This window comes from Apis cerana, linkage group LG2 (assembly GCF_029169275.1).
Source record: "Apis cerana isolate GH-2021 linkage group LG2, AcerK_1.0, whole genome shotgun sequence".
NCBI classification, from domain to species: domain Eukaryota; kingdom Metazoa; phylum Arthropoda; class Insecta; order Hymenoptera; family Apidae; genus Apis; species Apis cerana.
Genome location: NC_083853.1, coordinates 14779302 through 14796924, shown reverse-complemented (window position 1 = coordinate 14796924; position 17623 = coordinate 14779302). Strand labels below are relative to the sequence as shown.

General features: G+C 51.1%; 1 protein-coding gene across 3 annotated transcripts in view; it reads left to right on the top strand.

Moving 5' to 3' along the window:
• The window catches only part of LOC108002845 (general transcriptional corepressor trfA), a 69444-nt gene that overhangs the window by 42744 nt on the left and 9077 nt on the right, over positions 1 to 17623 (top strand). The window contains exons 2-8 of one of the 3 annotated variants that reach the window (XM_017064779.3): positions 13977 to 14388; positions 14463 to 14779; positions 14843 to 15329; positions 15695 to 15874; positions 17048 to 17189; positions 17275 to 17405; positions 17502 to 17569. In XM_017064779.3, coding sequence (XP_016920268.2) covers positions 13977 to 14388; positions 14463 to 14779; positions 14843 to 15329; positions 15695 to 15874; positions 17048 to 17189; positions 17275 to 17405; positions 17502 to 17569 — 1737 coding nt within the window. The other 2 variants (XM_028669217.2, XR_009828873.1) reach the window with 2 other exon arrangements.

The following is a 17623-nucleotide window of genomic DNA, read 5'->3' as shown; positions in this document are numbered from 1 at the left end:
AGGGACCCCTACAATTCGGTTTCCATTCCAGTCTTCCTCGTGCCCCGCTCTCGGATAGATACGCGCGTCCAAGGGGTCGCTTCCACGATTTTCTACCACCGCCTAACCTTCTTCCTCCTCGTCCCTTTCCCTCCCAGAACAGCCTGTGAGTTTCCTACCATTTCTCCTTAATTTTTCGCCGCGTGAAACATTGTGAAAGAAAAATTGTGCGGATTATTCTCGTGGACGAGAAGGGAGATCGTGTGATGTTGTTGTTGTTGTTGTTGTTGCGAAACGGAAGTGCGCGAGTGCTCGCTCGAGGACACACGTGACACGGGCGGAAAGCGCGAGTTTTCCACGACTTCCACCCTGTTGATGGATGACGGAGAGCCAGCTGTTTCCGAGGAGGAGGGTTAACCATTTCGAGTTGTTATACCGCCGATCGATAAAGGGTGGACGCGTAGAAAGAGAGGAGAGATCCTCGCCGAGAGAGGAGAGGCTGGATTCGAGGAGGAGGGAAAAATTCCTTTAGCGACTTGGTGGTATGCCGCTCAAGTACGTTCTCTTCTTTTCCTTTTGCTTCTTCCCTTCCCTTCCGGCTCGAGATTTGTTTCGAGAGAGAGGAAAAATTTGGGAAGGAAAGGAATAAAGGGATGTTGTGAAGTTGTATATACGATTGTGCAGCGAGAAAGAAACGAAGGATTTCGGAAAGGATTCGGCGGAAAACGGTATTCGATCTTTGTAGGAAGTTTACTACCGGCTTCTCGGGACAATGCGTGCCTATACCCTCGTTTCTCCAGCTACCCTAAACTAATAAAACCCACCCCCACCAACGCCCGAATCCTCCTTTCGAACAGTTTTAAGGAAGAGCAGCTGTTTCTCTCCTTCCTTTTTTCTCTTTATTTTTATACCATCAGACCCCGCGTCTGCTCCTCACAATTTCCTCGAGAGATAGAGAGAGAGAGAGAGAGAGAGCCGTGAAAGTTTCGAAACAAAGTTTGACCGAGGTCGAAATTCTCCTTTGTTCGTGAAACGAAGAAAAGGAAAGAAAAATACATTGCGAGGAAATATAGGATAGGACAAAACAAAGTTGGTCTTGAAAGGAGGGGAGGGGAGGCAAAGTCGGAGGGACGAGCAAGAAGGCAGGAAGATATCCATCCTGTGATCAGGTTTAGCGTGCTTGGAAATTCAAGGGCTATCTACGATCTTCCGGGTCCTGACCCCGGTGTAATTCCGAATTCGAGGCATGCCCGGGCCGTGGATACGAAACCTGGAGGAGGAAACGTAACTTCCTTTACTCGAGCGTTCCTCGTGCGTCGCCACGACTTTTGTTTACCGTGACTCGATGGATGAGAGAAGAAAATTCATTTCGAAAATTTCTCGCGAGACCGAGAGTTTTTTTCTCTCTCCCGACCGTGGTTCGGGGACATTCTCCGTCTCTGTCTTGGCGACGGCTCGTCCATCGTGCTCTTCAGTTTTTTCCTTCGCTCCACTCGCTCGTTGATTATCGATCGCTGAAACGTTGAACGAGCAATGTCGCGGCAACCTTAATACACGGTGTCGGGAGGTCGATCGATCGCGGTCTCTCGAGGATATCGCGGATCGTTGAGAGATACGTTCGTTGTCCTTTCGCGCGGCTATAAATAATAAACTCGAATCTTTGTCATATTTTTCCTTCGCCGGGAAACGAAGATCTATCCAACCAACGTTAAAAATACTCGAATAAAATTACTTGGAGTAATTGTCAAAATGCTTATATAATACTTTATTTATAGCTATTTTATTATCGAGGTAACCTTCAACCGTTAATTTTTCCCCATCGTTGCCTCTCTCTTTCTCTCTCTCTCTCTCTGTCTCGTGTGCGATTGCATCTTCGATAACTTGGTGCAGCAATTATTTTAACCGTTCGCGAGGACTCGAAGGATTCGAGAATGGGAATATATATGAATTTTTATAGATGGCAGAAAGAGTAGAATTGGCGAAGCGCGACCAATTCTTCCGGGCTGGTTTTCGTTCTGCGGTTTCGAGCGCGGTTTCCTCCGTATCCCAGCTGTTTTCGTGTCAAAAACCTGATGTGCCGCGTAACGGATCCTTCCGCTCGTTTCGTACGGATTTCGTGGATTAAGAGCGATCCGCGAGCGAGCGAACATAAGAAAAAACATGGTCTCATCACTTGTCCCTGAGTATTCCGTACACACTGGATATTTATTCGTAGGCGAATGGCCAAGGTTCGCTTCGACGACAATGAACTTGCGCGGAAGAGTTTCGCGGCGAGAAAGAGAGGCGGCGAATAATGGGAGTGGTTTGCTCTCGCAACCAACCAGCGGAGTAATGACACCGTTCGTTCGTCCGTTCCTTCCTTCCTTCCTTCCGTCCTTCCTTCCTTCCGTCCTTCCTCCTCCCTCTCTGTCTCCTTCCCCTCGACCTCCCACCGCCCCGCTGCTCCTTTAGCCGCTCGCCTCGTCGCTCGCTCGCAGCAAACTTTGGGACAAGGTTAGTGTGTCGAGACCGAAACCACGCTCGATTCGGCCTCTCGGATGCTTCTCGGTTCGAGGGGATTCGAGGGGAGGATGGGACAGAAAGAGAGAGAGACAGAGAGAGAGAGTGTACGTGGAGAGAGAAAGGGGAGACCGGAATAACGTGTTTATAAAGAAAGGGCCATCGAAATCGAGCTCGATAGTTCCTTTTTGCGGGATTCACGGCCGAGCGTGCGATATTTCCGTCCCGGACCGATAATTATTCCCCCCGGGGATTTATCGTCCCGATTAATTTCACGGCGACGTCCACTTTTCTTCTTCTTCTTCTTCTTCTTCGTCCTCTTCCTTTTGCGCTTTTTCCGTTCGCGATCCACGTTCGCTAATCGGAATCTTTATGCGGCGGATTCGCGGAACGAAGGGAAAAAATTGTTCGAGGAAAGAAGGACGTATTGCAAAGTGCGCTTCATCACTTTGACGAAAAAGCAGCTCTCCCGTCCGAAATCCGAAAGCTCTCGAAGCCGGGGAAACGGAGACAGACGAACAGAGAGAGTCGGTCGGTTCCGGCCGAGTTATTACGCGAGTCGTCCGCCGCTCGCTGGCCTGGCCAGCCACCGCGCTTATCTCTTATCTCTCGCTGATTGGTTTATATAGCGCGTGTCGAGTTACCTTGTACGTACAGCGTATATAAACGGGCTTTTTACGCTCGTGACACGCACACGGGCCGGCACCGGTGTGTACGTGCGCCGGCTGAACGAGAATGTCGTTTTTCTTCCACTCGCTCGCGTGTCCCCGCATTTTCGATCTTACCTGTCCACATTGGGGCCCTGCCTCTACATTGTGTCGCCGCAATATGGAACGGCACGAACCAGTCCGCGCCTGTGTTCATCCGCCGGCAGAGGACGAACGCGCGGCCACGAACCAAGGGGTGGGAGGGGGGAGCGGAGAGGTTAGAGAGAATCGAGTAACGGAGATTTTCACGGGGGAAACGCGTTCCGTTCCGAGCTGTGTACAGGTCGAATTAACGCCCCGGGATTTCGAGTTTCCCGCCGAGGAAAAAGGCGCGAGATCCACGTCTCTGGCTTCAACCGCGATTCCTTCTTCCCCTCGTTGTATTATTATTATTATTATTATTGTTGTTGTTATTATCAGGGAATATATAATAATGGTTTATTCGTACGTTTTCACTGCTGTTGCAAGAATTCTAGTTCCTCGTCGAGGGAAGAGACTGTGTGGCTTGTACTCGTCTCGAAAATTATCCCGATTTTCCGCGTTCCTTTCCTCGGTCCGAAATTCCCACGAAACGGAAGCGTGACGCGTCACGCCAATAACGGGAGGATTTACGGGAGGAGGGGGAGGGTGGGGGATAAAGGAGGGCGTGGAAATGGAGGGAACGGTGATTAAACGTTTACGGGAGAGAAGCTTTTCGAGGTCGTTTCGACACCCCTCGCCACCTATATTCAAATCGTTGTTAATGGCGAGGACTCACGCGAGCTTCTCGCGCGTTCTCGGCGAAAAGTCGGCGAAATCGGCCACTCTCTCTCTCTCCCTCGTTCTTCTCTGCCCCTCCTCCCCCTCGTCCACCCAGGTCAAAGTCCCGAACGGGGAAAATGGTAATGGCCCCGACGCGAATAAAACGAAAAGTTCCTCCCGTTTTCCTCCCCGTTTTCGACTCTCGACCCCTCTTATTAACTCTTCCCTCTTCGCTTTCCGGAGGGTGCTCCCCGCATTTATCTCGCAAGTTTTTGGAAAGGGAGATTAGAATTCGGCTGGATCGTTACCGACACCGCACACCTGTGTTGCTCCTCCATCCATTAACGTCGCTTGCTTGTCCACAGCGCCAGCTCCTCTCCTCCTCCCCTCTCTGTCCTCCCACCAAAATCTTAACGCTCGCTATGCCGCGACAACTCTTTGTTTATTGCGCTATCTTCTCTTTTTTTTCCAAACTCAAGATTTTTATTACACAAGGCACAAGATTTCGCGCGTCCTATTATACTTGTCGATCATTGGCTTCTAAATTAAAATTGAAATTCGAATCTTTGCTACGATTTTTCGCGAGGACTGGAAACTGTTACGACTCACTGCGTGTGTTTTCAACGAAATATCGGGCCAGGTTCTTCAACCGATATTTTTATTTACGCAACAGTTGGAATCTTTGTGGTATAACTGTTAAAATTTCTCCCCTGATTCGTTCTAATGTCGAAGAGAAAAATGGAAGAATTAATAATATAATGGAGAACAACTCGTTCTTAGCTCTTTATAGAATGCTTTAATTTGTGTTCGAATGTTTTACATTTCTCGATACAAACCACTTTTGTATTACTTTTGTAACAATTTCTATAATTTTGTTACACCCTGTGGAATATTTTTCCAAATACCTGCGAAAATCCTTGGTAAATAAAAACGAGTGTTTATTTCTTTATTGGTAGAAGCGTAGAAAATCATTTTACATTAGATAAACGTCGCCTCCTCGATCGAAAATATAATCGTTTCTGATATGAAAAAGAGGGGCGAGAACGAAATTTGTATTCAGAGCGAGGAGGGATGACCTTTTATTCCTTTCATTCGAAAAAAGCCGAATTCGAAAGGAAGAGGACCGAGTTTGCCTCCCCCTCCCCGCCCACAGGAACGCGACTGCAAAAAGTGTCCCTCCACGAAGGGAGAGGGAGGGGGAAGTCGAAAGAGCGAATGATCGAAAGAGGACGTTTCTCCATTTATTTACGCTCCATCTTTCGAACGATAACTCTCTCTTTCTCTTCTTTCTCTCTCCAAAGAGAGAAAAAAAAAAAAATAGTATTATTTTTCGAATTTTCTTTCGTCCATCCATTGTTTCCCGATTTACACTCACCCCTCTTTTTCCTCGGGATCCGAGAGAAAGAACGAAATCGAGAGTCGCTGCGTTCCTATATCTCCCTCTCTCTTTCCGTAGAGGAGAGACGGGGCTTGGCGTCACCAGGGGTCACCCGTATATTGGATCAACGATCCCACGATCTATTATACGGTGGAAAAGTCCAGGAGAAAAGAGAGGAGGGATAAGAATAAGGGGAGCGAGAAAGAGAGAGTTTCGAATTTCAACGTTTTTCCCCCGCCTTCGTATCGGACGGGATCGGATCCGTGGCTGGAAAAGGGGGCCCGATTTTGTCCCGTTTCACTCGAGGAACGGTTCGAAGGAACGCTTATTCGAATATTTCACGGGTGCTCGCGTTTCCGGTTGGCACGGAGACAGCACAGGCCTCCTACTTTACCGTACGTATCCCCGTGTTGACGACGCGTCACGTCGTTTATCACGTTTTAGTTTAAGCTTGCTTACGCAACTCTCTCTTTCTTTCTTTCTCTCTGTCTCTTTCTCGCTCGCTCGCTCTCGCCCTCTTTCGTCCTCTCGAATGGAAAAACGTTAACCGAGATATTTTTCCGTTATTACCGGCAAACGGTATCGCGGCGTCGAATCGTAAACCGCCGTTTCGATGGTCACCTTGATGGGATAGTGACGAGTGGCGAAACGACGGCAGCGCTCCTGTCGGTGTCCGCCGAGGTCCTGCCTGCCCAGCGCGATATTCGGAGGCTAATTGACGGTCGTTGGGCACTGTGGATAGATAGAGAAGGAGGGGATGGAGTTAGAGAGAGATGCGGTGACGGATGGAAAAACGGTTGGGATAAAGAAGAGGCGTCGAACGATAAACTAGAAGCGATCTTACGGCCGTTTACATTTTCGTTCGTTTCTGTGGGATTGACTCGCACGAGCGAACTGGAATAAACGAATCGAAGAGGACGATCGGTGTCTCTCGCCCTCCCCTCCCCCGACTAATCGATCGCGTGGCGATTGTTCCGTCTCGAGAGTGAGAGAGAGAAAAAGAGTGAGAAGAACGTCGTTTCGCGAGGGAAAGAAAAAGAAAAGAAAACGATCCTCGCCGATATTTAAATCTTCCCTGGCTACTCCCCGGGGGATACGAGGGGAATCGGAGGAACGCGTTCGTTCCTTTGTTCGCGTCGAAGATGAAGAAAGAAGAGACGGGCGGGGGAGAGAAGGAGGAGAGGGAAACTTTTTCTCCCGAGTTCCCAAAATTCGAATTCGAGAGGAAATGAATTGGTGGAGAAAGAGGGGGAGGAGGAGAGAGAAGCGGACCAGAGAAGAGATTGACCGGATTCCCTCCGTCCTCCGTTGGGAAAGAGGGAGGAGGGAGGAGGAGACCGGGCAGACTCGGTTCTAAGTATAGGGAGACAGGGAGGAGCGTGTGCGAAGCGAACTCTGGCTAAGGCTTCGGAGCGCGTGGTGGCGAATACCAAGTAGCAGATTCCGCGATCCGTATGCAATGACCGCGACGTTGATGCAGATGTCGATGCGGTTAACGATAGCCGCCTCGCGATCGCGCACCATCCGAACCGAAGGATCGATCGATCGATCGAGCGCGATTCCGATTTCTTTCTTTCCTCCTCCTCCTCCTTCTTGCCCTCGATCGTGTTTATTCGAGAACGAGATCGAACGAGCTCGCGTTGGACAAACGTTAAACGCCACGTCACTCGGAACGCACGCGAGAGCCTTTTGTTTTCCTTCCACCTCCTCCTCCTCGACACCTTCCTTCCGACTCGCCATTCTTTCGCGTCGTTTGTCGCTATTCAGCAATTTTCTCTCTCTCTCTCTCTCTTTTTTCTTTTTTCTCTCCCCCACTCCCTCGCTCCTCCGCATACTCGAGCAAACGTTAGTCACCTTGGTTGTTGTCGAGCAGTCGATAACGCGTCCCGCAAACCTCGGTCAATTACGATCCAAACTCTAATTAAACCGATGCATCTCCCTCTCTCTCTCTCTTTTTCCTCTCCCTTTGAATACGTTGAATACCCGGCGGCTGGATTTCGAAGGGAAACCGAAAGGGATCGGTTCGTTCCAGCTACCGGACTCGTTCCTGGAATCCGCTTACACACAGGCGCCATCCTAACGTTCGAATTTCCGCAGATTTGGCCGCGGGACGGGGGAACGTTTCCACGAAACGCTCGGCCGGGAAGACGGTTGAGAAACGGGCCACTAAACTGTCAGGTCCCGATTGTTAGGCGGCGGTTGTCGGAGCTGTACGGTAGGGATAATTTAGAGATCTAACTAAATGCGGACCGCTTCGCGTGTAAACGCGTGTACGAGAGCGTAAGCTCTCGAAACGTGTGGTGTATATAATCCGTGTCGACGACCTCTCTCTATCCCGACTAATATTACACGGTTCGCGTTCGCGAGTCACCGTTCAACATCCACCCTCTCCACTCCTCCCCACCCGATTGTCGCGTGTCCCTCCCTCTAGCGGCAAAAACATTAGAAAAGGATTGGACGAATTTCGTCGGCGCGAAAGCAGCGCCCTCTCTCTCCCCCCGCCCCTCCCTCTCCGCCGCTCCATCCGACCCGTCCGCACGCAGTGCAAACGGTACGACGGTGGCGAAACGCCGCTTTCTTTTCAACGTGGGAAAAATACGAGGTGTCGAGGGGAGCCGTTTACGATCCGGGAAGGGCGAGGAGAAAGAACGATAAACGCGAAACGATGCTGTTGTAGGAAGCTATTAATACGTCCGCGGCCTCTCTACGCGGTATAGTAGATGTAACGCTATTAAAGAGATTAATATCGCGATACGGAACACGGCCGGTTAACAGCCGTGAGTTAATCGGTGCACCTCACGTATATAAGTTTTCCTTTCTCGCTCGCCACGTGTACGACTCGCGTACGCTTGGAAACACATATGTATATATATATATATATATATTAGAGGATTTCCCGAGTAAACGTAAAAACCAAAAACGTAAAACGTGAGAAACGTTTCCACGAATTCGCCTCGTTATAATTCCTTGATTTTTCCGAACGGTGAAGGAAATTGCCCGTTGAAGGAAAATTATCACACGGATCCGAAATAGCCGGATCGATGCGACATCCGTCCACCGGATGCGAAACGTTGTCGTAAATCTGATTTTAGATCGTCAGACGCGATTAAACGGTGGTCGTAGTCGGTTAAACGGGCAATTAAAAACAACCGTTCGATTCGACACTGGATATCGACTCTCTCTCTCTTTCTATATATATATGTATACGTATATGCGTGCACGTCGTTTCCCACGATTCACGGTCGCGATTCCTCCGAGCGAGAGAGAGAGGGAGAGTCGACGACCGATTCGGGCGATTGAAAGGGGCCAAACATTTTCCATTTGAATCGATCGGAGTCTTGGCGATGTTATTATATCCCGACGCGCGAACGTTGAAATATCCACTCGAGCGGCGTCCACTCGAGGCAGAGCCGTTAGGTATCGCGTCGGGATGCCAGAATCGTTGTTTATTGGTCGCAATAATGACGATTAAATTACCCTCCGCGGCGGGCAGTGGATTGTTTTCAAAGCCGGCCAGCTGTTGAGCCGGCATTCAAACATCGCCAGTTAAAATTACGCCGCCTCTGTTCGCGGTTTATAAGCGCGTTCCATTATCATTCGAATGCTCGCTTCATTAGCGGCGCACGTGTTTACCTACGCGTTTTATCCACGATTTCTATTCGATTTATACGCATACATTTAATTTCGTCAGGAGATCTCTGACATCGATTCGACGTAACGTTATGGTCGCGAAATCTTTTAAATTTAGCACGGACAACATCGTTCCGTGGACGGAAGTGGAAGCCGACCAAACCGTTATTTTTAAACCGGGTGAGCCGACCGCCACGTCGAACCTTGACCCCTCCAAGTTGCCGGAAGTTCGCGTCCAACTCGAGCCGATTCGCGGCAATTAATCCTCTCCGATCCCCTCTCTCCTTTAAACTCTTTCCCCCTTTCCTAACACGATCTCTCAAGAAGCTGAACGATGCCTCGAGACGGATTAGTAGCGGCCCTTCCTTCGAAAAGAAAAAGCTGGAAAAGGGGTGGCGGTCGGTCGAAGGGGTCAACTTTTATTTCCATCCTCGTTTTTCCTCGTAAAGAAATTCTTTTCCTCAGGAAAATTACGTAACCGGGCAGGGGACGACCCCTACCGCACCCTTCCGCGCGCCGCAATGGGCCGAGCGGCGGAGGGACGGCAGCCGTGTGCCGGTATTGTGCGTGCGTTCGCGTGACCGTACCGAGGATCAGCGGATTGGGCGTAGGTCAGTTACGCAACGCTGCTGCCCATCGAACGTCCATCTCCCGACGCGTCATGCCTCCTCGGGCCGTGAACGAAAAATTATTCTTCCCTCCTTCTCCTCCTTCGACATTAGCCTTCATCGTGTTCGAGAGAAAAAATCTGTATCGAGGATTCCACACAGCGAAATACAACACAGGGAAAAATGGAGGAGAGAGAGAAATATTTTCGGTGGTTTTCAGAAATTTTGCAAGAATTTCGATCGTTCGAAATTAAAACGAGCAACCGCGGTATCGTTGCTTGTCCGCGCGGTCGGTTCTAGTTGTGAATATAACTCGAGGTATTTAGGTGAGCATGCATTTCCGCCGCCGTACGTTCGACGAGGATAGAGAACGGTTGCTCGATAGAGACGAGGAAGGAGACAGTTGCGCGAATACCATTTTCCCCGACCTGCGACCGACAGAGACGGACCGAGAAAACGTGTGCGTTCGTGTGGACGCGCATGCGCTAGCGATGGGACCGATACAAATAAGGTTCGGAAACCTTCGACCAAACGGAACGTCGGGGAATGCATGATTAATCCGTAGCCTTGTTTTGCAACCTCGAAGCGCTTTGGTGCACTTTAAGGAATGAATAATAACTCCAGTCACGCTAGAAACCGCGATTACGAATCGAAGATCCCTAAGTAAAGATAGCATCGAGGAATTAAAACCGGGGGAGAAGTGTTTCGATCGATCGTCTAACAAGATCGCCAAGTGGGGGAGGGGGGAGGGAAGAAATATTATCGAGTGGTAATGGGCACGACCGGAATCGTAATCGATACGAGCAACAAACTGCGTGCGAGGGCATCATTCCCATCGCTGCCCGATGCTTCCAAGCCCACGGCCTGCTGATAAGGAAGGGGAAGAGAGGCAACGTCGGAGGGCGAGACGGAGAGAAGCATGGGAGGGGGAGAGGAGAGAGAGAGAGAGAGAGCGCGCGCGAGGAACGCGGCCCGGGCTGGGGGGCAGGGAGAGGAAGGTACGGTGCGCGAGCGAGAAAGGGCGAATGGAGCTGAAAGATACGAGGGGAACGAGAATAAAGAGGGAAAGAGAAACTTCGTCGCGGCGACTAGCGAGAGTGAGCGGCGAGAGGAAAATGAGAGAGAGAGAGAGGAGCGAAGAAAGGAGCGAGAAAGCGAGCGATAGAAGGATCGAGAAAGGAAGGAGAGCGAAGGACGCGGAGGAATTAGAAGGATGGATTTCCCGAAGAGGGACGAAGAGCCACGAAGCGGAATTCTAAGAGGTTAACGCGAGTGGGACGAGGATGGCTGTGAAGAGGCGCGCGCGTTGGGGAACGGGACAGAATTCGGGTCTGGAGGGGTGCGCGGGGGTCAGGATAGAGAGGGATGAAGCGATTTAGCGGAAAAGAGAAGGATGTTTCAGCGACAACCGAGGAAGACATCGGATGAACTTAGGGGTGACGAACAATCTGCGAAGGGCTGAGGGGCCGCGACACAGGGAATTAAAGAACACGAGAGAGAGAGAGAGAGAGAGAAAGGCTAAACAAGTGGATGCGCGACGAGAGGGGACGTCTGATGTTCGTCTGGTTCGAGGAATAAAAGGGCGGAAAGAACGACGGAATAGTTGGAGTAATTTTTCGATAAGTGGAAGCAATGGGAAAAGAAGGCGCGATTTGTCCGATTAGTTTCTATAATCGGATAACAGCGAGTTGTTCTGAAGAAGTGCATCGCGATCGAACGATTCGAGAAACAGCTACGCCAAAGGCTTTGTCTCTCGTCGAAAGAAGCTAAACGGTGTTGCGAGAACTTTGTCGGACGACACTAGCGCCGTTGCTTTGAAAATTTGTTCACGCGCTGGCATTGGTTTCGATGTTGGAAAACGAAAAACGACGAAGTTTCGAAAAGTTTCGTTTTGCAGCTTCGATCCAATGCTGCTCCCTGGTGTTTAATCTCGGTCGCGAACAGATGTTTCGGGAAACCTAGAGGAAATGGGGAAGGGGGACGAATGTAGGGAAAAGAGCGGCGGTAAAGTGGACAAGAAATCCCGAGAGTGAAACGTGCACTTCGCTGGTAAATAGTACGCGTAATAGGAGGAAGGGAGAGAGGCTCGGCGGAGGACGAGAGAGAGAGAGACGATAACATTGGCGAAACGGTGTATAGGAAAATAAGAGTGGAGCGGATACGCGAGGCGAGAGAGGGAGAGAGAGAGAATGGCTTGGTCGAGTGGATGGAAACGCGTGGATACGTGTATGTGTGCGCGTGTATGTGCGAGCATCGTCCAAGCCTTGGTGCACCTCCGAACGGAGGAGCCACCTGCAAGGACAATATAATCTACGTAGCGTGATCCGCAAGAACTTGGCCTCGCGATCCTATCGCCGCATAGATCTCTGGATCGATGTAGCACGCGATACGACTCGCGAAGAAAAATTGTCAAAAACTTGCAAGCTGTTCCTTTCCGAATCACCCGAGGTACCGCCTTCTTCCTCACGTTTCGTAATATAATAAACTTTCGAGTTTGAAAAATTTCGTCCGTTCGTTCGTATCGCGTTACCCACGTTTTATTTACGTCGAACGAACAGCCGCGAACGCGTTAGATGGGAAATTTTGGTATTTCGATAGACGGGAAACAGGCGTTGTAGGAACGTAGGAGAGAAATGGGTCGAATTGGTATCCAGGTAGGAGAGAGGAGGCGACGTTCGATCGTCGAAGAGGGCCCTCTCGACCCGGAGGAGATTCTCGAATCGATAAAGGAGTTTGATGGCACAATGACCGTCATTCACCAGCCGGTCGAGAGTTTAACGAACGACCGCGCGACTTGGTTTCTCCCGGTTGGTCTCTCGCCCTCGGCCGACAGAGCGCGTCGTTGCGTAAACGCAATGTCGGAAAGGAATCGTAATGTGGAAAGGTCAGTGTCTTTCTTTCTCCGGTGACGTCGACAGCACGGCGCACGATCGCGCCTCCGAAAATATCCGCCGTGGCGAAAAGCATGGAGAGCGGCGTGCATGCCTCCGTCGGGTCGAGCGAGCCCGCGTCCTCCTTTCCCTCTCCTCCTCTTCCTCCTTCCTTCCCTGAAAACTAGGATCGCGTTTTATCGTCCGAGAGAATTTACGCCGTCTCGGTCACTGCTCGCCGACGAGACGCGCAAAATCACGAGAAATCACGCGAACCTTAGAAACGCTCGTTTCGTTTCGTTTCGTTTCGTTTAGTTTAGTTTAGTTTAGCTTCGTTTCTGTCCCTCGGCTTCGTTATCTCCTCTCTTTCGATCTTATCACCGCGGCGAACGATGACAACGAGGACACCGACTCGTGGAACTGGAATACGAATCGTTTCGATCGAATCTGTTCGACCCGAGCCTACCTCGACAACGATCATGGCAGGAATTAAAAATTAAGCAGAGAGAGAGAGGGAGGGTTGCCTCGTTAACGAGCACCGCATCAAAGCGTGCATCACGCACGCGTTCGACTTTGCTCGAGCGCGAACCAATTATCGGTCGCCAACTAACGAAACCGTTCGTTCGATCGATTATCGGTTGCGATCGATGTCGTGGGTGTGCAGGCAGGTGTGAGGAGAGAAAACTCTCTCTCTCTCTCCGATGCGCTTTTTAATTAATCTCGAACGAACGGGCGAATGGTAATCGATCGATTATCGTAAATTAATCGGAGAGGGCGTTACTGGCTGAGACTCTTTTCGGAGATGGGAAACGGAGAAAACGGTATTCGATGTTGCGCGTGAATTCAATCCTCGTTCCAGAGCGCAAACTTCATTCCAACGGGCATTCTTTTTCGCGGCGAAACGCGAACTACCGCTCTGGCATGCGATACGATTGCTTTTGCAATACCGTTCCCGTAACGCAGGTGCAAGCGGCCTGAGCGACTCGAGTCCAGGTTTTCTGTTTCGCCAACTAAACAGAAATTCGTGCTCGCGTTTCCGTCCACCGTTCCATCCATCCATCCATTTAATTTCGCCAATTTTCCCCCTTTTATTCCCCTTCGCTCTTTCGATCGTTAAAACCCAGTTCTTTCTTTCCTCCCCACCACTCGAATTCGAATTTCGACTAATGACTCCCGCTCGACGAGAATGACAACGATTTCTCCTCCTCGGTCGCGTTTCCTCGGCGGAGAGGAGGGGGGCGAGCGGAACGGCTCGTGGCGCGGCCCTCAAACGCCGCCCCAATTGCCAGTGTCCGACCCTGTAATTAGGTTCGCGCTGCTGCTAACACTGTTACCCGGTAAACGTGCAATTTCCCCGCTAGTGGTCCCGTTTCCCATCAACCGCCCCCCATTTCTAAACCGCAAAAAAAGAACACCCCTCCCCCGAAAGGATGGAGCGGAGTTTCGAGAAAGGGAAGGAGCGAAACGGGGGGGACTTTCGCAACGTAAGAGGACTTTCTTCCGCCTGGCGGATGACGCGAATAAATTGTTGGAATATATCTGAATGGAGCACGATTTTTCGCAGTGGCGTGGCCGTGTCCTGCGGGGAATGCAGCAGCAGCGGTACCAGCGACATCACGGAGCCCGGTTCCCCGTGCAGCACGAGCAGCGACGAGGGGGTGGCGGCCGTGAGGGGCGCGTCCGCTAGTCCGCTGCCGTCCCTGCCCAAGCTGGCGCCCTCCTCGCAGCTGAGCACCAGGCCCCAGTGGCCCTGGACCCCGCCCCTCGCGGCCACCGCGTGCTCCACCTACAAGAGGCTGAAGGGCGAGCCCGAGGCTGGCGCCCTGCCGAGGTCCGGGGCCGCGGATCCCGGGTTCAGGGGAGGCGGCAAGTCGGCCGGCAAGCCGAGCGCCGCCGGCCATCATCATCACCATCACGAGTCCCAGGGGAAGATCACCGAGTACTTCAAAACGCAGATCAAGCCCCAGCAACCCAAGGTGACTTTCACATTTGTCTGTTTATTTCTCCTCGGTCTTCCCGATTAATCGGCGCTACGTTTCTCGGCGGAAAGATCAAGAAGAACGGCGAGGCGATGTCGGTGCTGGTCGCGAAGAGCTCGTCGGAATTTCGGAGGCCGGCTGCCACGGTGCAGAGGAGCAAGGCCGGTTTGGCCAAGTACCTGTCGCCGAGCGGGCGGGCCGCGTCGGGCAACGATTGGGAGGTGAGAAATCTGGCCATGTCCCCGCCGCCCAGCAAGAAGCCGCCGCTGGTCGTGGTGCCCAGGGCGAACGGCAAGATGGAGAAGAAGCTGCCCAAGCCTATGCCCAGCCTGCCCATCTCGAACGAAGTGTTGAAGAACATGCCCGGCTGCAAGCTCTCGTCGCTCAGGTAACGTCGGATCTCGACACGCGAGGAACCTTATTCCTTATTCGCCCTGGTTCGCCTCCCCAGGTTGACCTCGGACGCGAGCTCGAACGCGAAGAACGGCGTCCCCTCGCCTCCCCCGACGCCCACCCCCGCGACGCTGGGCAACGTGGAGGCGGCGGCCCTCGACTTCAAGGGTTGCATCCTGGCGAAGCCGCACGTGAACGAGAACAACAATCTGACCAACAGCTGCGGGGGCATCTTGGGCTCGTTGCGGTCGCAGGGCGGGCAGGACCCGTTGAAGAGGTTCCCGGCCGAGGACGGGGGCAAGGAGGGTAAGGAGAGGCAGGTGAGGCCCGCGGACGAGGACGACGTCGAGGAGGAGGAGGAGGACTCGAGGAGCAGCGAATCGAAACCACCCCTATCGCCGATACTCTCCGCCCCGACCACCATACGATTCCCCGCGCGGGAGCCGGAGAAGGACAGGCAACAGGCAACGGACAGCGGTGTGTGCCGGTGGGACAAGTGCGAGGAGAGCTTCGAGTCGAGCGGCGAACTTCTCGAACATTTGCAGGTAAATTGGAAAGCGATTCCATTCCACTCGATTCGATTCCGCGGTAACTCGATCGGTATGACGCGAGTAACAAACCTGTATCGCGTTCCCCGTTTGTATATCGTTGTTGTTGTTGTTACTCCGTGCGTTTTCGGGACACAAAAGGACTCGGATCTTTCTTCTTTTTTATCTTCCCTCTCTCGTCGCGAAATCGATATATCGCAACAACACTTTGGTGGCTATCGAATATCCGGTGGATATATAGGATTTCAACGTACGTGGTCAACGTACGATATCGTATTGGCTATTAAAAATGGGAGAGAAAAGGAGAAAAGGAAAGGAAATGACTCGTTCGTTTGACAAGTGATTTTGCCGCGTTCCTTCAGGTAGCTCACATCAACACCCAGACAGGGAGCGACAACTTCGTGTGCCAGTGGCAGGGTTGCAAGGTGCAGGGGAGGAGTTCCTGTTCGAGGAGGTGGTTGGAACGGCACGTGTTGTCTCACGGAGGGAACAAGCCCTTCCGGTGCATAGTCGACGGCTGCGGCAGCAGATTCAGCTCTCAGGTAATGCCTCCTCGATTCCATGCCGAAGTTATAAGTCGATTCTCTTTTGCATTTACCTCGCGACGAAAGAATCGTCCAAACTTTTCCTTCCAACCGTTCGTACGAGAATCGGTGAGATTTTCAAGGAACAGTTTGGTCGATTTGTCCTAACTTCGTCCTTTCCTATCGAGACCGAGACCTGTCTCTGTATCCGTGCCAATAATCGTTAAGCGCGAGGAGCAAACTGTCCATGTGTGCAAACTAACGAAACATGTTTTTTCTACTGTGTTTATGTCGAGCACGAGCGTCAACTTACGTCCTTCAACGAGCCTCCTCGCGAATTGAAGTATACCAGATGCAGAGATGATTCTTTCCTTCTTTCTTTTTTTTCCTTTTTTTTTCCTTTGTTATGAAATTCGATGCCGCCGAATGGTTAGGTAATGTATCGTTGCGCGCAAACGAGGGACTACGCGTTCGACTCTCGAATACGTTAAATTTATTATTTACGAAATTTTGTCGTCTCGAACCGCGGCGAACTGTACTCCCTTGTTTCGATTCCTTAGAACTGGTAAGAAAGAGAAAGAGAGACGAATCGATCCGTGCCGGTTAAGAAGGTTAAAGATTGCAAACGCTCTTCTTTACCGACTTCTACCGAGGGTGCGCGTAAGTATGGAAAAAAAGCGGAGAGATTTGCCTCGGTCGATTCGTTTGCTCGAGAACGGCGGGCATTTTCCAGGGACGGCCGAGAAAAACGAAAAAAAGAACTGTCCACCCGCAATCGAGAGCTCTGACACGTCGCTTCTCCCGAGGCGAAAGGAAGGAACTAGTTCGATCGCGTCTTTTTTTACGGTTCTGGTCGCGGCTAGATTCATCCGCACCGTGAGACTCGCCTCGCCGGAGCGATGGGAACCATTTTGGAAAATAGTCAACGCTCACGACTCGCCGCGACGAAACGTGTCTCGTTCGAAGCGAACTCTCGTCGCGCCAGGAGACTTTTTTCTTTTTCTTTTTATCTAATACCTTTATCTAATCCATCACGTTGTCAATTATGGTATACCGTGGTCCCGATCGATTCCCGTTCGAAATTCGCGTCTTATATTTATTTATTTATTTTTTTCAAATTTATTACGAATCCGTGCTCTCCCTGGAACGTGCCCAATTCCGGACGATGATCGAACGAAATGTGCTTTGCAGACGGCTCTCGAGAGGCACGTGAACGGACACTTTAATCAACCGGAAACGAGCAACAATAACGCTAGACGGAGCTGCGAGAGCGGAGGGAAATTGGTGAGAAGAAACGGTAAACGGCTTCGATACAGGCGGCAACCGTGGTCAGGTAGATACCGTTTTTTCCTCCCCCCTTTGAGAGAGATCCTCTTGGACGGACTCTTCATTTTCGTTTTCTTTCTCTTTTTCGACAGCGAGACTGTTCGATTACTTCGATTCAGGGGTGATGGAGGGTCTTCAGCACAGGCTGCTTCAATTGGCGAAGTCGAGAACGCAAGGTCGTCTCGCTGAGACACCAGGAAATTCGATGGCCCTAACTAGTCAAGTAAGTAGGCGAAGAGAATTTCACTTCGTTTATATACACTGTCACTGTTAATAATCTGATCCTTTTCTTCTTCTTCTTCTTCTTCTTCTTCTTCAGGTATTAGCCCGAAGAGTAGAAATGGACGGAAAGACTAAAGTATTGTTACGATGGTACCCTCAAGATATGTGAGTAAACTAAGAAAAATTTTTTCTTACGTTCCTCTTTACTCTTACGTTATC